At 36.7% G+C, this 18094-nt stretch overlaps 1 protein-coding gene across 4 annotated transcripts in view; it reads right to left on the bottom strand.

The window, feature by feature from the left end:
- Positions 1-18094, bottom strand: part of CGNL1 (cingulin like 1) — a 56405-nt gene that overhangs the window by 24719 nt on the left and 13592 nt on the right. For all 4 annotated transcript variants that reach the window (XM_071441622.1, XM_071441621.1, XM_071441619.1 and 1 more), the window contains exons 2-8: positions 15362-16961; positions 14765-14859; positions 13752-13845; positions 12747-12848; positions 12210-12358; positions 11567-11702; positions 9592-9804 (exon numbers count right to left, since the gene is read on the bottom strand). In XM_071441622.1, coding sequence (XP_071297723.1) covers positions 9592-9804; positions 11567-11702; positions 12210-12358; positions 12747-12848; positions 13752-13845; positions 14765-14859; positions 15362-16942 — 2370 coding nt within the window. In that variant the 5' untranslated portion in view covers positions 16943-16961. The remainder of the gene's footprint in view (positions 1-9591; positions 9805-11566; positions 11703-12209; positions 12359-12746; positions 12849-13751; positions 13846-14764; positions 14860-15361; positions 16962-18094) is intronic.

The raw sequence follows: 18094 nt of genomic DNA, 5'->3' as shown, positions 1-18094 counted from the left end.
TATGCTTATTTACTTGCATTTCTTTTGTCTTTCCTTTCAATCTGCCTGTCCTTGCTCTGTCTTCCAGGGCATTCAGTGCCTTCTAGTCCCTACATTTGTAGTGTTTTACATTCAGATATCCATCTCCTCAATCTCTGAAGGAACAATACCTTTCTCTTAATAACCACATCATTCGAAGACTTCTTAACCACACTCATATCACCTTCTTATTCATTACCTTTGAATCCACTGAATATTTCATTATGCTTTCTCAAATTTGATCATGTTTAAACTCCTGATTAAGAATATGTAAGTCTTATCAGCAACATTAAGCTACAGAGATTAGGGAAAAGGAGCTGGAAATGGGTTGTGAATTTCTGGAAAAAGCTGAGAATAAAGAAAAAGAAGCTTGTCTAGAAGAATGGAAACACAGTTGTACAGAAGTTCCCACAATACAAAGTCCCCTGTGACTGACTGAAGATAAGCTTCTGCATTCTGATTTTGTCATTGTGCCACAGTACACATGCAGTAACTTTACTTATTAGTCCAGTAGTGGACACAAACCAAATAAAACAAGTTATCAAATCCTAAAAGAAGGATTCACTGAAAAAAATCTGTTTCTGACCACAAAAATGGATCACACATGGCAGAATATAATCCATGGTGTTCAATAACCACTGACTTTTTAATAGTTCTCATACATTTTAATACTGAAGCTTAAAAGATTAGTCAATTAGCTTAAGAAGTTGAGAGTTTACAGCAGAAATGAGTGAAGCAATAAAAAGACAGGACAGTTTCCCAGCTAAGGTACCCAAAACCAACCCTAGAGAATCTGGAGTCTGTTGTTGTCTCTGCCAAAGACCTCCTGAGGCAAGTCACTCAGCCAAATCTTTCCAGAGCATCAATAACCACATGCTCCTTAACTTCCCTGGTGTTTGAGACACTGGGGCTTGGTTTACAAGATTTGAGTGCACAGCTGCAACTAAAGTGAGCAAAAATTGCACCCTGAATATATCAGGGACTTTACAATGACTAACAATGTTACCCTAGGTACTTTAGTTTGGACATACACAACTAAAGGATACTCTCAACATCAATCTCTCTACCTCTTACTTTCCTGTATTTAATACAGAGAATAACATTACTTAGAAGATGGCAGGGAAAAGGAATGTTGAGAAAAGGAATTACAAGTCTGTGAAAAAAATGTCTATAATTCTTTCTCCAGAAGATGTTTTCAATAGTATGTACAAGCTCCATTTAACTCCTAACAGATGAGAAGAAAGTGAGCACACATACATTTCCATGCATAGGTACGTGTGTGTATTGTTTGATTTGGCATGTACACCTGATCTATAAAGTTTTACCTAGCACAGATCTCCTTATCTGAGCCACACAGTCACAGCTGCTGGAGTTTATATGCAAGTGGCTTTTGGTTTTCAGCTCTAGGCCTATGGAACATAAGGGAACATCAGCAGCAAAATACATTTCCCTCACCTTTCATCCTGCTCCTTTCAGGCATTTTGCCTAACAAGAAATTAATCTAATAAAGCTTGGGTTTGTGTCCTTGTATATAGTTATATATGTGTCCAAAAGTATTTTTAAACATATTAAATTTAGTCATTTTAACTTACAAGTTAAAATAAAACAATAAATATTGTTCCAACTCCTTTGTTGCAGAAACCTCAGTAAACCAAATATATTTATACAGTATTCTACTCTGAACTTTGTTGCAAGCAGTGAACAGATACTATAAAAGGCATCAAAATCTTTCCCACCACTCATCATTTTGTAAACCCAAAGAAACTAGACAGAACATCCAACAAGGTCCTTGAGATGCAAATGAAATGTTCAGTTTCAACCTGAATACAGAAAAAAATACTTTTGGATAGGAATGCAGAAAATATTCTGTGGCTCCACACCTTTTTTTTTTACCACACCCTCAACATTGGCAAAGACATGAGAGAGGTTGTGTAACTGATCATTAAAAAATAGTTTTGGCTGACTTCAGTGCTTTAGCTGGTGAAACTCCCCTTTGGCAGTGACTACACACTATGGGATCCTTAGAGTCCTTTTACAAAATAAAGGAAGACTTAAAGTGTGTGGTTGTTAAGTATCTCATTTGCCATGTATTAGAATCATTACATTTTGGCTATATCCAATGTTGATCAGGCAAAAGTCAGCAAATTCTTCTAAAAACCTTTACATTTCTTTTCAGAATCCAGTTCAACTGAATATCAGGAATTGCATGTCCAGTTCTGGGCTCCCCAATCCAGGAAGGACATTGAGGGGCTGGAGCAGGTTTAGGCTTGACTTTAGAAAGAATTTCTTCTCAGCCACTGTGATCAGACACCAAAAAAGGCTGCCCAGGGAGTGGAGTCACTGTCCCTGAAGGTGTTTAAAGAAAGACTGGATGTGGAACTTGGTGCCAAGGTCCAGCTGACATTGTGGTGTTCAGCCATAGGGTGGATTCAATCTCAGAGGCCTTTTCCAATCTAATTGTTTGTTCTTTAACAGCCATACTTGAAGAATAAATCTCCATTCAAAATGAGCTGGGACACAAACTGGAGCTTTTTAATGGAAGTAACAGATTTTCAAATAGTTTTTTTTCCATATTCACAATTGTGCAATCTAAGTAAATGACAGGATAATCTTGCAAAATCTGAAAAAGGGAAATGGTGTTGCTACTCACTTCATTCTATTCCTGGTGTAGAACACTTCAGATATCAAGATACTGGCTGTTGAAACCAGCTCTGAAGACTCATGGGCCACCTTTTTAAGTTGATGTTGGACTAGTTTAACTTCTTGAACTACATGTAAGAAGTTTCATGTGGCTTCAGGGATTCATATCTACCCAGATCCCTCAGATGATCCAGAGGAGGGTAGCAGTGATGGAGATATCAAATATCTATTGTCTTTTCCTCCTTTTTTATATAAACAAAACAGTTTAAATAAAACTAGACACTGATTTCCTTAGGTAACATGCAGGTGATTGCCAAAGAAAGAAAAAAACCCCAAACTGTTCTGCACCCAAAGACTGACACAAAGGGTAAAAAAGACAAACACAGTGAGTCTCCACATAGGGACAACTCTTTAATTGTAATCATTATTAGCTCTTCTGTAAAGGGAGCTTCTGAAATCAGTATTATTCAGCTACAGTCATGTAGTTTTCAAAGTTCATGAATGCAAATAACAGGTCTTTATTTCTGCTTGTACCTCTGCTTTTAGTTCTGGAATTTTTACCCACTGTTTACCTTTAGGCAATTCTTCTAACCCCAGACACTGCTTCTTAAAGCAGTTGGAAGCCTTAGGATGAATAACAGAGTAACCATGGGATAGCATGGATAATTAAATCTCATATCTCTACAAAAGGAGTACCAAAATTCCTTACAAATGGAGTGTTAGGCTACCAACCCACCCAAGCCATCCTACCTACTGCCCAAAAAGGTAGGATGGCAACAACAAAACCAACAAAACTTCTGGAAAAAAGCCTAAATGGCTGCACTTACTCTTTTTCTACCTGACACGGATTATAATAATTCTTCCCATAATCTCAAACTGAGGCCTAGCCAACTTTAACACATGGCTATGCCTTTGGAAGTTAACTATTATTAGTTACCTATTAAAAGGGTCAGTGACTTTTTCCCCTCTCTTCACAAGGTACACTGCAACCAGCTTACATTCTCTGCTGTACTTCAAGAGATTATTCAGTAAGCAAGTGCACAAATTAACAAGTGAGTCAGACTGGTCTCTCATTTCATTCCAGCTAGAGCCACTCTATAACTCCTTAAAAATTCATTGGTGACAGCTTAGAGAAAAGGTTTGTTTTCTTAAAAGGTCATTTTCACTGCTTGAAATGGTACCATGTCTTAAATATTACTTCCAAAACTATTTAGGTTTTCATTTATGAGATGTAATGAAAGATTTAAATACCTGCATTTGAAGACTGAGAATGTAGCCCTCTTTTACACAGAGCATATTAAACAAAATTTTCCAATTTAGGCATGACCTAACGTTTATATAAGTTATAAAATCCAGGGCCAGGAAAGTATTAACCTCTTAACCAGTACCTGCATCAATGTCATGTTATCCCCCTGGCTATGTATCGTGACATACTCAGACTGGCTTATACTAACAGTCTTTTGAAGGTCAGAAGTTTTTGGATAGACTGGAGTAAAATATTAACTAACTGTGTGTTCACGTTGTTCCCTCCTGTTTGACAGAGTCAAATTCTTCCCATATATACACAAACAAACTTATACTGTCACGAGAAAAATCACCTGAATACATAAAGTGCCTTCTGCTAACAAGGATTAGAGATTCTCCTGAAGGCATTAAAGAAGTAACTGGCTGTACAAGCTCTTGCAAAGCTTCAGAAACAAAGAAAATGAAAAATCACACAAACAACCCCCCTTCCCAACCCAGACTTACTGAAATAGTCCTAGCAGAGGAAGGGCCACAGTAGTTAAGTGACTATTTCAGATAAACAGGATTATTTTTTTATTATCCTATGGATGTGGTCCAATCCAACTCAAACAGAACTTTGCAGGACAATTTTGCTGAGAGGCTTTCTTGACTCTACATGCAGTATAAAACCCACTAGCTGTAGTTTCATGGTACTGGCTGCACCCAAGCCCACACATGTATCCACCAAATAAATGGAGGAGTAAACTGCACAGAAACAAAGGACTGGAGGAGGTGGAACTTAAAGACACAGTCACCAACTTATGTATTCAGAGTGCTTTAGAGGCACATTTTATATTCTTGTTGCCAGCACTAATATTCTATAATTTGTTTGGTACTTCATTAAATGGGCTCTGAAAACATGCATGATGCTATTGCCAACTTCCTTTCCACACGCAGAACAGACATGTTGGGCAAAACAATTCAATTCTGTCTTCCAAACTTTTCCTGTACAGTTCTAAAATAGGTGTTTCCAATAACAATACCTGTTCAAGGAGTGTCTGCAGCTTTCCTTCCACCATCACTTCTGTCTGTGCACCCTCCCTCTCTTCCCCCCACCCCATCTGTGTTTGTACCACTCTGAAAATCAATCAGAATCCTACCAGGCTTTTAGAAGGCTGGTAAAAGAGGGCAGAAAATGAAAGAGGGAGAGGGGTTAGGTCATGAAAGATGAAACATTGACTTGGATCACTCATTCCACCATTTGACTCTGTACACAGTTTAGACTGTTACCAACCAGCTTCTAGAACTGAAACATAAAAGTGTTATTTCAACATGACAAAAGCTGCCTCAGGCAGGCAAAGGAAATATCCACCAGTGGCATTTCAAATCCTAGATTACCTTCTCTAAATCTTTTTCAATTGTTGTATATCTTACTTGAGGTGAACATACCAGCCTCAGACACAGCACTCAGGATGCAGGTTCAGATGAGTTTTGGATGCATGGGTAAGAGTGCATAATGATGTTTCCATGCCCAAGTCATTTTATTATATCACTTGTTTCTTTTGCTGCTATCAAGACCATGGGTTTTTAGCATAGCCCTGAGATTTCACCTCAGCTTGAAACAAGGCATTGGGGTTTTTTCAGATATTTATATATATGAATTTACAGTTACATACATTAAATCACTTGAAGTACCAAAGCGGTTTTGCATTGCTCCACACTTTTATCTTCACTTTTCCCTGAGTAACTTGGCTAATCACTGTTCATTGTACAGTATTATTCCAAACAGGTTCTCAGAATATACTAGATTTAGTCATGTTTCATTTTACATTTCAACTAATTCCAAACCATTTCTATTAAAAAAGGCATACAGAGTATATCTCATTTGGAATGCTTAAGCCAGTTTTTAACTTATTGCTCTACATGGGAGATTTTTATAAGCTTTGAGGAAGACATATCATATTATCAGGTTAAGTAGAAAAAGATTCAATAATTACTCTTCATTTCAAAGTTCTTTACAGTTTGTGCTAGATTCACCTAAATTAACAAGATAGGAAAAACCGAAAACCAAAGCTTCTTCTCATGTATAATGCCAGAGATTTATATTTTTTTCTTATCTTAAAGGAGGACCATTTTAGTTCATAACATGTGCAGAAGGCAACCACTGTCTTTTGCTGTTCCTACATTTGCTCTGGTAAAATTCCTTCTTCTCTTTAATTATAACATAATCATATGTAACACACACATCTGTTAATGGTAACATGATCACCAGCTTCATTGCATTCTCAAATGCCTTGATAAATTAATCAGCTCTAAACTCTAAATGTCTGCATTATCATTCTGAGAACAAGGTCAGACATATGACATGCCAAATAAATCAGTCAAGGTCAGGCTTAGATAAGCCTCTTCCTAACGTGATGATTACAGCTTTTTCTGAACAACATCAGCTAGCTTCTCTAAATACAGATGCAAATTTGAAGTGCTGTGCAGTTTGCAACTGCCCTCCTGAGCTGATACAATTTCAGTGGAATTAGAACAGTATTAGCTGCAATGTGCTAGAACCTTTCACCTGCAGTATTACATTCCAAAAGCTATTTCCTAATTTTACTGAAACAGTGGCACTTCATCTACAGTGACAGAGCACTCATGGTTAAAATAGTACAATCCTGGACTGTTGTGTTGTAGAGCCAGATTAAATAACAGAAATTTTTCTATGACATTAAAACTGGAGTAGGATTCATATTAATCTCTGTTCTAGCACTTGCAGTTATGGAGAAATCTGTTCTTAATCAGAAAGACATTAATTTTTAAATTTATTATTAAATTAAAGATAATTATTATCCCACAGAGGTATGTCATGGAAGAACAAAACTTTTCCTATTGTTAAATGGAAATAGTCTGGTCTCAGTCTCAACAAACAAGCAATGAAGTCAAGAATAGTGACAGCCATCTCAAGACCACACAAGCAAAAGACATAACACAAAAATAAGTTTAAAAGTTAAACTGTAGCAAAGAAAAATAATATCTTAAATATTTGTGACTTTATTTCAAATTCTCTATTAAAAAAAACCAGAAACCAGATAACGACAACAATAAAAATCCAACAAAAAAACCCCAAACAAGCACCATGTTAGTGAGCATGAGAACAGAATCATGATGACAAACAACCCTGCTCTGCTCTTCTATCAGATAACCTCGAGTGTGTTTCTAACATTATTTGCAAACAGATCTATGTGGCATTCACACAGACTAAATGCACGGCACATTACTTGCCAACCTATCTGACACCTCCAGCAGATGAAATTTCTGTTGATTTAACACTGGCATAAAAACTACTTCCTTTCCCCATGCTAAAACGTTCTTAACAGCCTATATATCACAAAACACCCTCATTCATTGTAGCAATCTGGATGATTCAGAAGGAAAATACGTATCAACACTCTTGTACATAGAGGTCCTGATACAACCTGATCTATCAAACATCCCTATCCACATTTCTTTGTATGACAAACCACTACTACAGCACTTCCACTGCTGTTTTGCTCATAAAGTACAACAGAATGGCCCTTCCCACTAATCTTTGATGTAGGTTTCTTGTATACTGCCATCAGGTATGAATTTTTCCAGCTTGCAGTAATATATTAAAAAAAATAACAGGCCAAGTAGCTTCAATTGTTTATGTCTCCTGGGTATTTCAAATTAATTATTAACCAAATAATTAACAGTATATATAAGATGACAACAGATCAGTCAGGAAATTTCCTGCAGAGAATGGTTCTACTCTCCTGATAAATGATATATCAAACTCAACAACAAATCTCAGCCTGCAGGCATAAAGATAAATATAAAGATAATGCTGTGCTTCAAGAAATCATTGAGTACAAATACCAGCAAAATTTAAAAAAAACAACCCAAAAATGAAAGAAAACACCTCCTTCCGATTAAATATGTTAAATGTTTTACTTCCAATAAAAACAAAAATTTCAATTCAAATGGGAAGAGAACTGGTACTTAGACCAACATTAAACAAATAAATTTCACTTTTGTATGTCTTATTAAATTTACCATTAGATAGACTATGTCATGCAAGTAAATAAATGCTATTTATAAATATCTCTAAGTCATAGCAACCCAGTCATAGAGCCATTTCCCAGACTTGTTATTGTTATGCCAAACAGACTGCTCTTTCATTTCTTGTCAGTCGTAATTACAGCTCCATAATTGAAATACAGTAAATTACCATGGACTAACTTTGAAAAGATGGTTCATTGAGGTTGAGCTGTCACTACGATTACTGTGTAATAAAAAATGATAATTTAAATGTTCTACTTTTCTCTCAAAGAAAAAAACTAATTCAGTTCATGCAGCTCAGACAAGTCAAATATCTTCATGATGATGTAAAACAAAGAGAAACAACACATTTAAGCAAAGCTGAACAACCTCAAGTACAAGTCCTAGGCTGCATAAACAAACTAGCATTTATAAAATTTTCTAACCTCTGAAGAAAATTGCACATTTAAAACAAACCTTTAAAAGGATAAAATCTTATGTCAGAATTCAATCATACAATACCTATCCAGCATCTTCCACATGAGCTCCTACTTTGCTCATAGAGCATATAAAGCTTTGGAAACTTCTTTCCAGCTTCAAACTTAATTTTCCCTCAGTTCTGTGTTACAACCAGCAGGGTAAGTACAACCCACCTAAGAACAGTGTAGGTAACAGACATAAATTAGCATGGATATCTCTAAGCATAAAACTGGGCCTACAGTTCTGACATATTGGTGAAGCCCAGATCACCTGCAGAAATATTCTCAAACATTTGAGAAATAAAATGAGGGAATACAGAAAAGACACAAAAAGCTGTCACTGTAAAAAGAATGCTCAAAACTTTAAGAGAACTGTCCTCGTAGTAAAAAAAAAATCTTTCAATATGTTCCTACCTGCTGTCTCTATAAAGAAAATTTCACAAAGGACATCTTTTGGAAAACAATAATAAATACACACATCTGAAACTGTTCCTATTCTCCCTCTCACAAAGACTTCCTGCAGATGCTGGAAGAGGCAATTCCTTCAGTTCTGTTTTCTTCCTGTCTGATTTGAAACACCCAAATCCCTGCTGTTTTCTTGTGCTCACATTCCTTTGACTATTCAGTAAACAAGCATAAGTTCAATAAATGAAAAGGACACAAAATAAAACACAAAACCCTGCACTGATATTGAGAATTTGAATGGGCAAGGTGGAACAATGCAGCCAGGGAACAGGATATGACACAAGAACCTGAATGTAGGAACAGTGAGCTGCAAAGAACTGCAGAGAACTGCTAGAAATTATCTCAACACTATGACTGGCAAAGCACCCTGGAGCTCTTCAAGGGTACCCTCAAGGTTTTGGTGACTCTCTTTAACCCAGGACAAGCAAATGGTTCTCTGCACTATACTCCCGTCTATTCTCCCTCAAAGTTTGCAATTAAGCAAATGCAGTAAATAAGTGCTTGAAGAAAGGACCACAACTTCAGCTGGGACAAACAATCAAAACATGAGATGTGTATGAAATAAAACTTAGTATCAGCAGCCAAGAACCTCCTGACCTAAATAAATCTTTGTCTATTTTGCTAAGAAAATAAGAGTATCTGAAAGCATCTGGTTTACAGCATCTGAGAGAGGTAGGATCTTCCCCTGCAGAGGTAATTGTTAGCCCTCACGTACCTCTGTTGCTTTCTCCAGGCTCTGGCGTAGATCCAGCAATTCTTTATCGTGCTGCTCTTTAAGTTTGTCCATCTCTGTGTCATGGCTGGATACCTCTTCTTTAAGTGCTCCTTTCAAAGCTGTGAGCTCCCTCTCTCTCTTTCTCAAAATCTCTTCTTGTTGATCTTTTGCTATCAATACTTCTTGCAGATCCTGCTTCATTTGCATCAGCTCCTAAAGCCCAAAATTAAACACAGCTGTGTGTCAAATAGCCCCTGTGGATGTTCTGTTTGTCTCACAGAAAGAAAGCACTTCAGCTCCCCAAGGACAACTTTGTTCCATATGACTGACATATTTCTTACAGCTTTTATTGTAAGCTGAAAATTTGCTCAACTCTAATATTATTAGAAGTATAACACATAGCTGATATTTTATATAATAGGTCAACATATCTGATGCTGCAAAACTATCAAAATATTTTAATGGTGTATGTTATGCCATCTGCAAATAATGCAGGAGTCACTCCTACGTTGTGCTTTCACTAGCAATGAGATAGATAAGACCAAAGATAAAGCATTTTCCCCCACTGCAAGAGAAACAAACTCAGTGATAATTCTTTGCTTTCTTTTCTGCTGGAAAGAATAAATAAAGTTGCTTCTTCAAGTGGTGAAGACAAAACAAGTGCTTCCCAATCAAGTCCATGTCTTCACACCTTTCCTCCTCCCACCAGGGCAACCCTAGAAGTCTTTTCCCACCACAAATCTCTGGGAAGGAACTGGAGAGTCAGTGAACCTGAAGACTAAAGATGCATACAAAAACACAGAATAACAGAAACAATCAGAAATGTAGCGCTTCAGGAATTCTCTGATTTGGTATTTCTCCAGCTGTGAGTAATTGTACTTTCAAATGGAATGCAGACTTCCCCTGCACTGAAGGAGGATCAGGACATCTAAACCACTCCTGACACACATCACCTACTCTGCCATTAAAAGCCTACAATGGAAGGGATCCTACCATCATCCCAGGCAGCATCTTCCTCTGTTTAATTATCAGTATTAACTGAAACTTTCTAACATTTTCTTTAAATCTCTGGAGCTAAGTTTCTCATTTCTTACTCCACAACATAGAAAAATTGAACACTATCACCTTTACAGCAACATTCTGTAAGATGTGTTTTTGACTCTTCCCTCACTTCTCCATTCAGATTGATGTCCTTCTTCAAAGATAATGTTTTTCAGTACTATCATCATCATCATCATTTGTGATATTCCCCTACTTTTGTTCACCTTTCAATTGCAGTGCCTGAGATTTAAGACACTCATTTGAGTTATCAAATCTCACCCATACAAAACAAGGTAGTTATTCTACTCAGCAGATCTTGCATGCAAACATCTTTAATATTTCTGCACTGATACTCTTACACATCCTTATCAACAAATTTAATAAGCTGTGTTCTCTATTTCATCATCAGTATATTAGTATAACCAGGGTTACAGCCAATTCCTCTTTCATCCCAAGGTGACAGAAACTCTGTAACTCTTTTGCTCCTCGCCAGACTCATCCCTTCTCTCCCTGGTCCCACCAATAGAAAGTAAATAATTTAGAGACTGCTTTGTTGAGTTCTTTTAATTTTTTTAGCTGAATCTCATCTGGCTTTGATAATATATAGATCTTTTTTAAACTGATCTTCCCTGCTCTTACCCCAGCTCCTAATTGCTAAAACTGAGATTATTATCTGGTAATAGTGGATAACTCACCTGTCTGTCAGCCATTAAGACATCTGACCTCCTGCTCCATAAAACAATGGTACTTACACTCTGTATTCCTTTTAGGGTTAATGTTGCTATCCTAACATGCTTTCTTAGGGCCCCTAATAATGCTACATTGCTTTGGTTAATAGCAGAGGAAAAGCCAAGGCATGGATTTCTGTATCTTAGTCTCCACTTTTCATGCAATTTTACTGATCCCCCTTCTGTTCTGATAGCTCCTAGCTTACCTCAATCAGAATCTCTTTCTCCCCTTCATCGGTGTGTTTGGCATTATCCAGTTCATCGTGCATCTCAGAGAGTTGGTCTTGAAGATCTCTGATCTCAGTCTGGTGTTTTTCCTGCTCCATCTTCACTTGAAAAAGCCTCATCAGTAAAAATCAGACAGGAATTTTTTAATTTGTAGAAATACTAGTTTGTTCATTCAAGTACTAAAAAGACACACATTCCCATGTTGCCCACAAGAGAATGGGATAAAATTCCCATTCTCAAAAAGGCAGAAAAATTAAATGTCAGAGGGCTAAAAATGAGAATCTTCTAACCAGGTATTTAAGTGGGGAGTTGTATTTTATTTCAGACCTGGTACTTTAGTCATTGAACTGTTTCCACATTTCAAACACTTGAACTATATATTTTGACCGTAAAATATTAAAAGCAATTTGCATTCAGGGGAAGATTATAAATTCAGCAATCTTTCTCTTCCTTCCAGATATTCTAAAGACATGACTCTTTTAAATGGTAGAAACATCTTCTACAGTAACAAATGTCACTTGTCTGGTTCCATCAACATATTCAGGAGACACAAGTACTTTTAATCTAAAAGGTTTATGAAAAGATAAAATTTCAATGATATCTTTGCTAGAATTAACTCACTCCTCCAGGTTTTGCCTGAGTTCCTTCTCATTTTCTTCCAGCTGCTTTTTTAAGGCTTCCTTTTCACATATACTTTGATCAAGCTGCAACTGAAGATCTTTCAGACTTGCTCGTGTAGCATCTCTCTCTTCTTTGGAATTTTGCTGATTCTGAATTTTATACACCAAAAGTTAGGCAAAATAATAGACAGCAGCTACATGATTAGTACAGTTTGTCTCTCAGTCTGTGTCTGTCTCACTGCAATAAACAGATTAACATTTACCTCAGTAGACACCTAAGAAGTGCATTGTGCATGTGCTTAACACTTTTATTCACTGCTCCAAACTCCTTTTCAAATTCTAAGAACAGATTTGTTACAAAGGGTAACAATGCTATGACCAACCACCCCTTAGATAAAAATCTTCTGAAAAAGCACAGGTATATTCGGATTAAGAAGAATATGAAGCAAAAGGGATTCAAGCTGGAGGATTAGTTGTCACTTATTTTTAAAAGTGTATTTAAAATATTCAGAAACTTTATAACAATAAAGTGCTGTACCCTAATTTCCAGTTCCAGTTTTTTCTCTAACTCTTCCACTTTCCTTTCAAGTTCTGCTTTTTGTTCCACCAATACCTTTACTTCAGCCGAAGAATCCGAAACCTACAATTAAATAGAGACATTTATTCCCACAAAGCCAAGATGTTTTTTGAGAACAGTTTCTTTTTTAATCTAAAGCAAAACTACAGGCAAGACTAACAAAGCATGGCATCAACTGCCTGAGCTCACCAGGAATTTTTCACATGGGTCAGGCCAAGTTAAGATTTTCAAAGGAACCATGATTTGGTTTTCATAAAACTTCTTGGAAATTGCTCAAGGCATGTTGACAATAAAACAGAAAATATACAAACGTAAAGAAAAATTCAAATTAGGCAACATGTGACTCAAATTATGTGTACTTTGGGCCAGTTTTACTGAGATATCACTAATTATGCAAAATGGACATCAAAGGAATGCTCATATGTTCAGACAGATTTTCAAATACATTTTTTGGGTAATTTCCTAGGATGTATTTTGCAAATAAATAATGCTGTCATTAATAGCAAAAGCTACACGAGTCTCTCATGCTATGTCTGTCTCACAGCAATCAAAAGATTAACATTTATCTCTGCAAATAAATTTTATCTTTACCCAAGAAATTTTATGTGAGCGTGCATAACATTTTTCTTCATTGCTCCAAACTCTTTCTCAAGTACTAAGAGATTTCTTAAAAAGGTTAACTGTGCTGTGAGCAACTACACTTAAAATCTTGTGAAAAAGCACATGTACATCTAGATTAAGAAGAATATGAAGAAAAAAAATTTTCATTTTTACTAATTATACCCCAGGATAAAATAATAGACAATAAGCATTTAATCCTTCTCATGCCATCAAAATTAAGCCCTGTTCCTGAGGGACCACATGAATAGCCTAGTAAAAGTCACTAAGGGGATTCAGATTCTTAAGGCCCTGTCTGAATACTGCACCACCTTGAAACAAGCCAAAGCAAATTAAAGATTTTTTTACCTGTGTCTTTCCAGCAGCTCTTGACTTTAAAGTCTGAATTTTCTCAAAAACCAAGTTCACTTTCCTCTTTGTTGCATCGTCATTATCAGGACTTCTAAAACAGACAGTACAAATAAGCAATGATATGATCAAAGTCACCATTTTGTTAACATAAACCAAATTCAGACTGTCCAATCTAATAAAAATCTCCACAGAACCCCCCAAAATACTACAAACAAATCAGAAATTATCTTAACTGTGATTTGCTAAAATCTTCAAAGAGAGGAGTTAAAAATTTGTATTCCAAATGTTTTCTAAAAAGCCAACCAAACAAAAAAGAGCACTGAACTCTTGAAGTGCAAATCTCTTCTGTAAGACTGTGACTGTGGAAAGACAGATATTCAGCATGTCTATTACTCAGACATATTGAAATAAGAAGTAGTTCTAGGTTTTAGAAGTCCTGACTACTGCACCGTAAAATAACACTTGAACATGTCCCAGAACCTGCTATATCAGGAATTAAAAGAAATTTAAATGCATTGTGTATTTTTAATTAATTTAACTTTCCTTTACATTTCAATAAGTTATCAGTAGAAAATACCAAGGGTTACAGGTGCAGAAAGTATTAAAAGCACAGAGGGTTTCTGTCAAACCTTAGGAAATAGCACTTCATTGTTGTTGTTGTTTAAAAAACCCAAAGGCTTCAATTCCATGAGGTATTATTTGAATTCTCCAACAATATCTGTATTATACAAAGTTTATTCCAGATGTATTTAAAAGACAAACCATATTCTGATTGACAGGTTTCCAGTGCATTTAATCATATCCTGTACAACACTTTATGTAAGTCCTGGTATCCTGGGTATTTTGAGATCAGATAATGCCTTAGAGGACACAGCTGAGATACAGAATTGTGAAAGAGATGTTTCATTTAATTATAGCTTTCACTTTACTGTTTCACATTTCAAATGTAATAGAAGATAAATATTGAGAAAATGCAGTCTCTTATCCAAAAGTTACATATGTTTACTGACCCTTCCTTAAGGTAATTGTAAAGAATCTGCTTAGCAGTCTCTTCATTTGTTTGCTGTGCAAGATCTTGCTGGCCCTTTAGGAGATCAGGAGTTGCCTAAAAGATAAAGATAAATTGTCAAAAGATAAAAATCCTGTGAGAGTTGTAAATACAAACAGTATAATTGGAATTCCCCATTCCACCCTATTAATGAAAACTTTTATGTGCTATGGACCTGAAGTTCTGAAAGATCCACTGGAGTTTTGCCTTACTGCAATAAGAAACCATACTCCACACCAAAAGAAAAAAGAAAACTTCATTTTGCATACATATCTTTTCACTTTCTACTTTTGTGCATGTATGCTTAAGAATCTTGATATCTGTTCAGCCTCACCATCTTCCTTTACCCATACAAAAATCAGTTGTTTTACAAATCAGGTTTTCTATACTTACAACAACAACAAAAATTATATTTACATTTCTCCAGAACAATCCCATTTGTAAGTATTGTACTATGGGAGTTTGTTCTAATGAAGACCAGAAAAATACACAATTAACAATAGGGCAGCTTTCATATGCAAAGTGCAAAGGATAGCTTAAAGAATGAGCTCAAAATTACCTGTATATTAGGGACAGATGAACATGTTTTTACAGAAATCTTCTTGGCTCCTGATTCAGGTGTAATTGCAATTCGGTTTGGCAACAACAAAGTAGAAGTTACTGTTTTAACTTCCTCTCTCTTACTCTGTCCTGGGAGTGTAGCTGATCTACCCACCAAGCTCTCTGTATCTGTTCCATTCTGTTTATGGTGTTGCAAAGAGCTGAAACTGCTGCTCTGGGCGTCTTTATTGGGCATTTGCAGTTTTCCAATACTTCGAGCAGAAATCTTTGTCTCTTTGGAAGGTGACTTTTGATCTCTGGATAACTGCTTGTGAAGGCAAACTTTAGACGGTCTCAGCAAGTGCTCCGCTGACTTACCCAAGCTTTTACTGAATTCACCTAAATAATCTGAATTTACATCAACTCCTAATGACAAGGCACTATCAACGCTTCTTGATCTTTTACGGTCATCTGGATGAATTCTGTTCCTTTTTCCTGACCTGCCTCTTCTGTGAGCATCAACTCTCTTATCAAACTTTTCAATTAGCTGATCTACTCCTGGAAGGGAACCAGTGTCAATATCACGACCAGTTCCCGGCAAGAATGGAATGTATCTCCTGTTTTCGTGGCGGTTCACGTTGTCCGCGTAGATGGCGTACTCTTGGTCATCCAGCAAAAATCTGTACAAGGAATTGGCAGAAGTAGGAGTGGCTGATGAGGACGAGGATCTTCGGGAGTCATTCAGTACTGGCCCAGTGGAATCTTGCCTGCGGAAGGGAAGAACATCTGGCCGTGGTTTCCTTGTCTCGGGATAAGCATTGGGACTAACACAGGGGGATCCTCCTGCAGGTGAAAATGTCTCTGAAACACACACGTCACTGGGGCTGAGCGTGCTACTGGGACAATCCTGCAGCTGCTTACTTGGATCTTCTACTGACCTGTTGAGATGCATTTTTTTTGAATTTGCTTTGGTTGACTCAGCAAGATATGTATTTGTTTTTTGTAGAGACACTACTTTAGATGAGGAAATCCAAGGCTTTGCTTCAGTTTTTTCATCTGCAAAAGACTTAGATTTACTGCATACAGAAGACTGGTAATTATCCAAGTTCAAATTATTTTTTTCAGGATCATATGGCTGCAAAAGTTCAGGATGTCTCTGAAAATTCAACAAATTTGAGGATTTCATAGTTTCAGCTTTAAAATCTGGCATTCCACTTTCCTTTTCATGGACATTGGTTATCTGCAGTTTTTTAGGCATAGAGGGTTGCACGTGCTGTGTTCCAGCAAATTTTGTATGTTCACTGGTTTTGTCCTCCAATTTAAAAGCAGTATTGGAGTCCACAGCTGGCTTGTGTACAGTCTGAGGAATGACCTGCTGCTCTTTTCCAGGAGGAGGAGGATTTTCTGGCAAACATCCTTCTGTATTGTTCAGTACTATGTAAGGATGTCCATCGATTCCTTGGACTCTAATGCTGACACCGTAAGACCCTGTCCTAGAATTTAGCGCATTTTTAGTTTTTTGAGTCTCTTCACTTGCAAGTTCAAGAGTGACTTCATAGTCCTGCTGCATGTGCTTGAAACCAGCAAAATATGACTCCATGTCTATCAGAGGATTATATCTGAACAGGAGAAAAATTACAAAATTCTCATTGTTTTAAGCAAGTTAGAGTGTTTCATTAATTACTTTCTCCTACCATTCAATGTGACGATGAAGACTAATGGCAATAACGCAGGGAAATCAATATCCAAGCTCTATCAAGCCCAAAGCAAATACACTGAGGTACAAAGACAAATGTCAGACTGACACATTCTGATCAATGTCATGTCATTTTACAAATGTTACCTTCACAGAGTTTGTGCTCATTGCTTTGGAATCAAATTACTTTAAATATAAACAACTCTGTACAATTTTTTGAGTCAAAGCATGACTTCTGGGTATTTCCATTATATTTACTGAAAACTGTACCCTTCACAAACCAGTGATCATTTTAAAGCCAGCATTTAGTACCAGCCATATTAACATTTAAACATAAGCCCAGGAGACCAAAATACAACCAGGCAGTTTAAGGTTTTATGAGTTTCAGGTACCTAAAGCACTGCAAGGAAGGTCAACATCCTCATTCCTTTGAGTTGTGGTTTTTATGTACTTGGGTTTCAACATTTGTTTCTAATGACATCTTAAAATAAACATTTTCATTTATTATCTCATTGTCATCCCACAGAATAACCTTTCTGACAGATTAATTTAACAATCTCCCAAATGCAAGCTTGTTCAAAAAAACTCCAGTTGCTATTTTAAAACAAGATACTTGCTGAGCAACAAAAATGGAAAAACACTGCTCATATTTCCAAGGCTGACAGTGCCTTTTTCAGATGCAACAGGAATGCTAACTTCAGCCTATATGTGCCAAAACTGTTTCAATCTAGAAAACAATAAATTCAGCCCTACCTGTGTTTTTAACGTTAAATGCCATTCTTTCTTTCTCTAACAGCTGGGTTTGCAGGCAGATTTACTTTAGCCTGTTGCAGATTATGAGCCAACTGTCTAAAGGCAGAGGCAGTGCAGTGACAGTACGAGTGTGTCCATAAAAGAATGGAACACAGGACTGTGAGTCTGATACAAAACCTGGAGGGAATAAACTTTTGAACTGAGCTGGGGAGTTGAGTCATCACTGCGGCCTGACAAAGCCAAGATCACTGAGCGATGGTAATCAGCAAGAGGAAACCAAAACAACAGGATGTCTCATGGAAA

Source organism: Agelaius tricolor, unplaced genomic scaffold (genome assembly GCF_023055355.1).
Source record: "Agelaius tricolor isolate 1412-34295 unplaced genomic scaffold, bAgeTri1.0.p SCAF_16, whole genome shotgun sequence".
In the NCBI taxonomy this organism is placed as follows: domain Eukaryota; kingdom Metazoa; phylum Chordata; class Aves; order Passeriformes; family Icteridae; genus Agelaius; species Agelaius tricolor.
The sequence above is the reverse complement of the archived record's forward strand: the minus strand, read 5'-3'. Positions and strand labels throughout refer to the sequence as shown.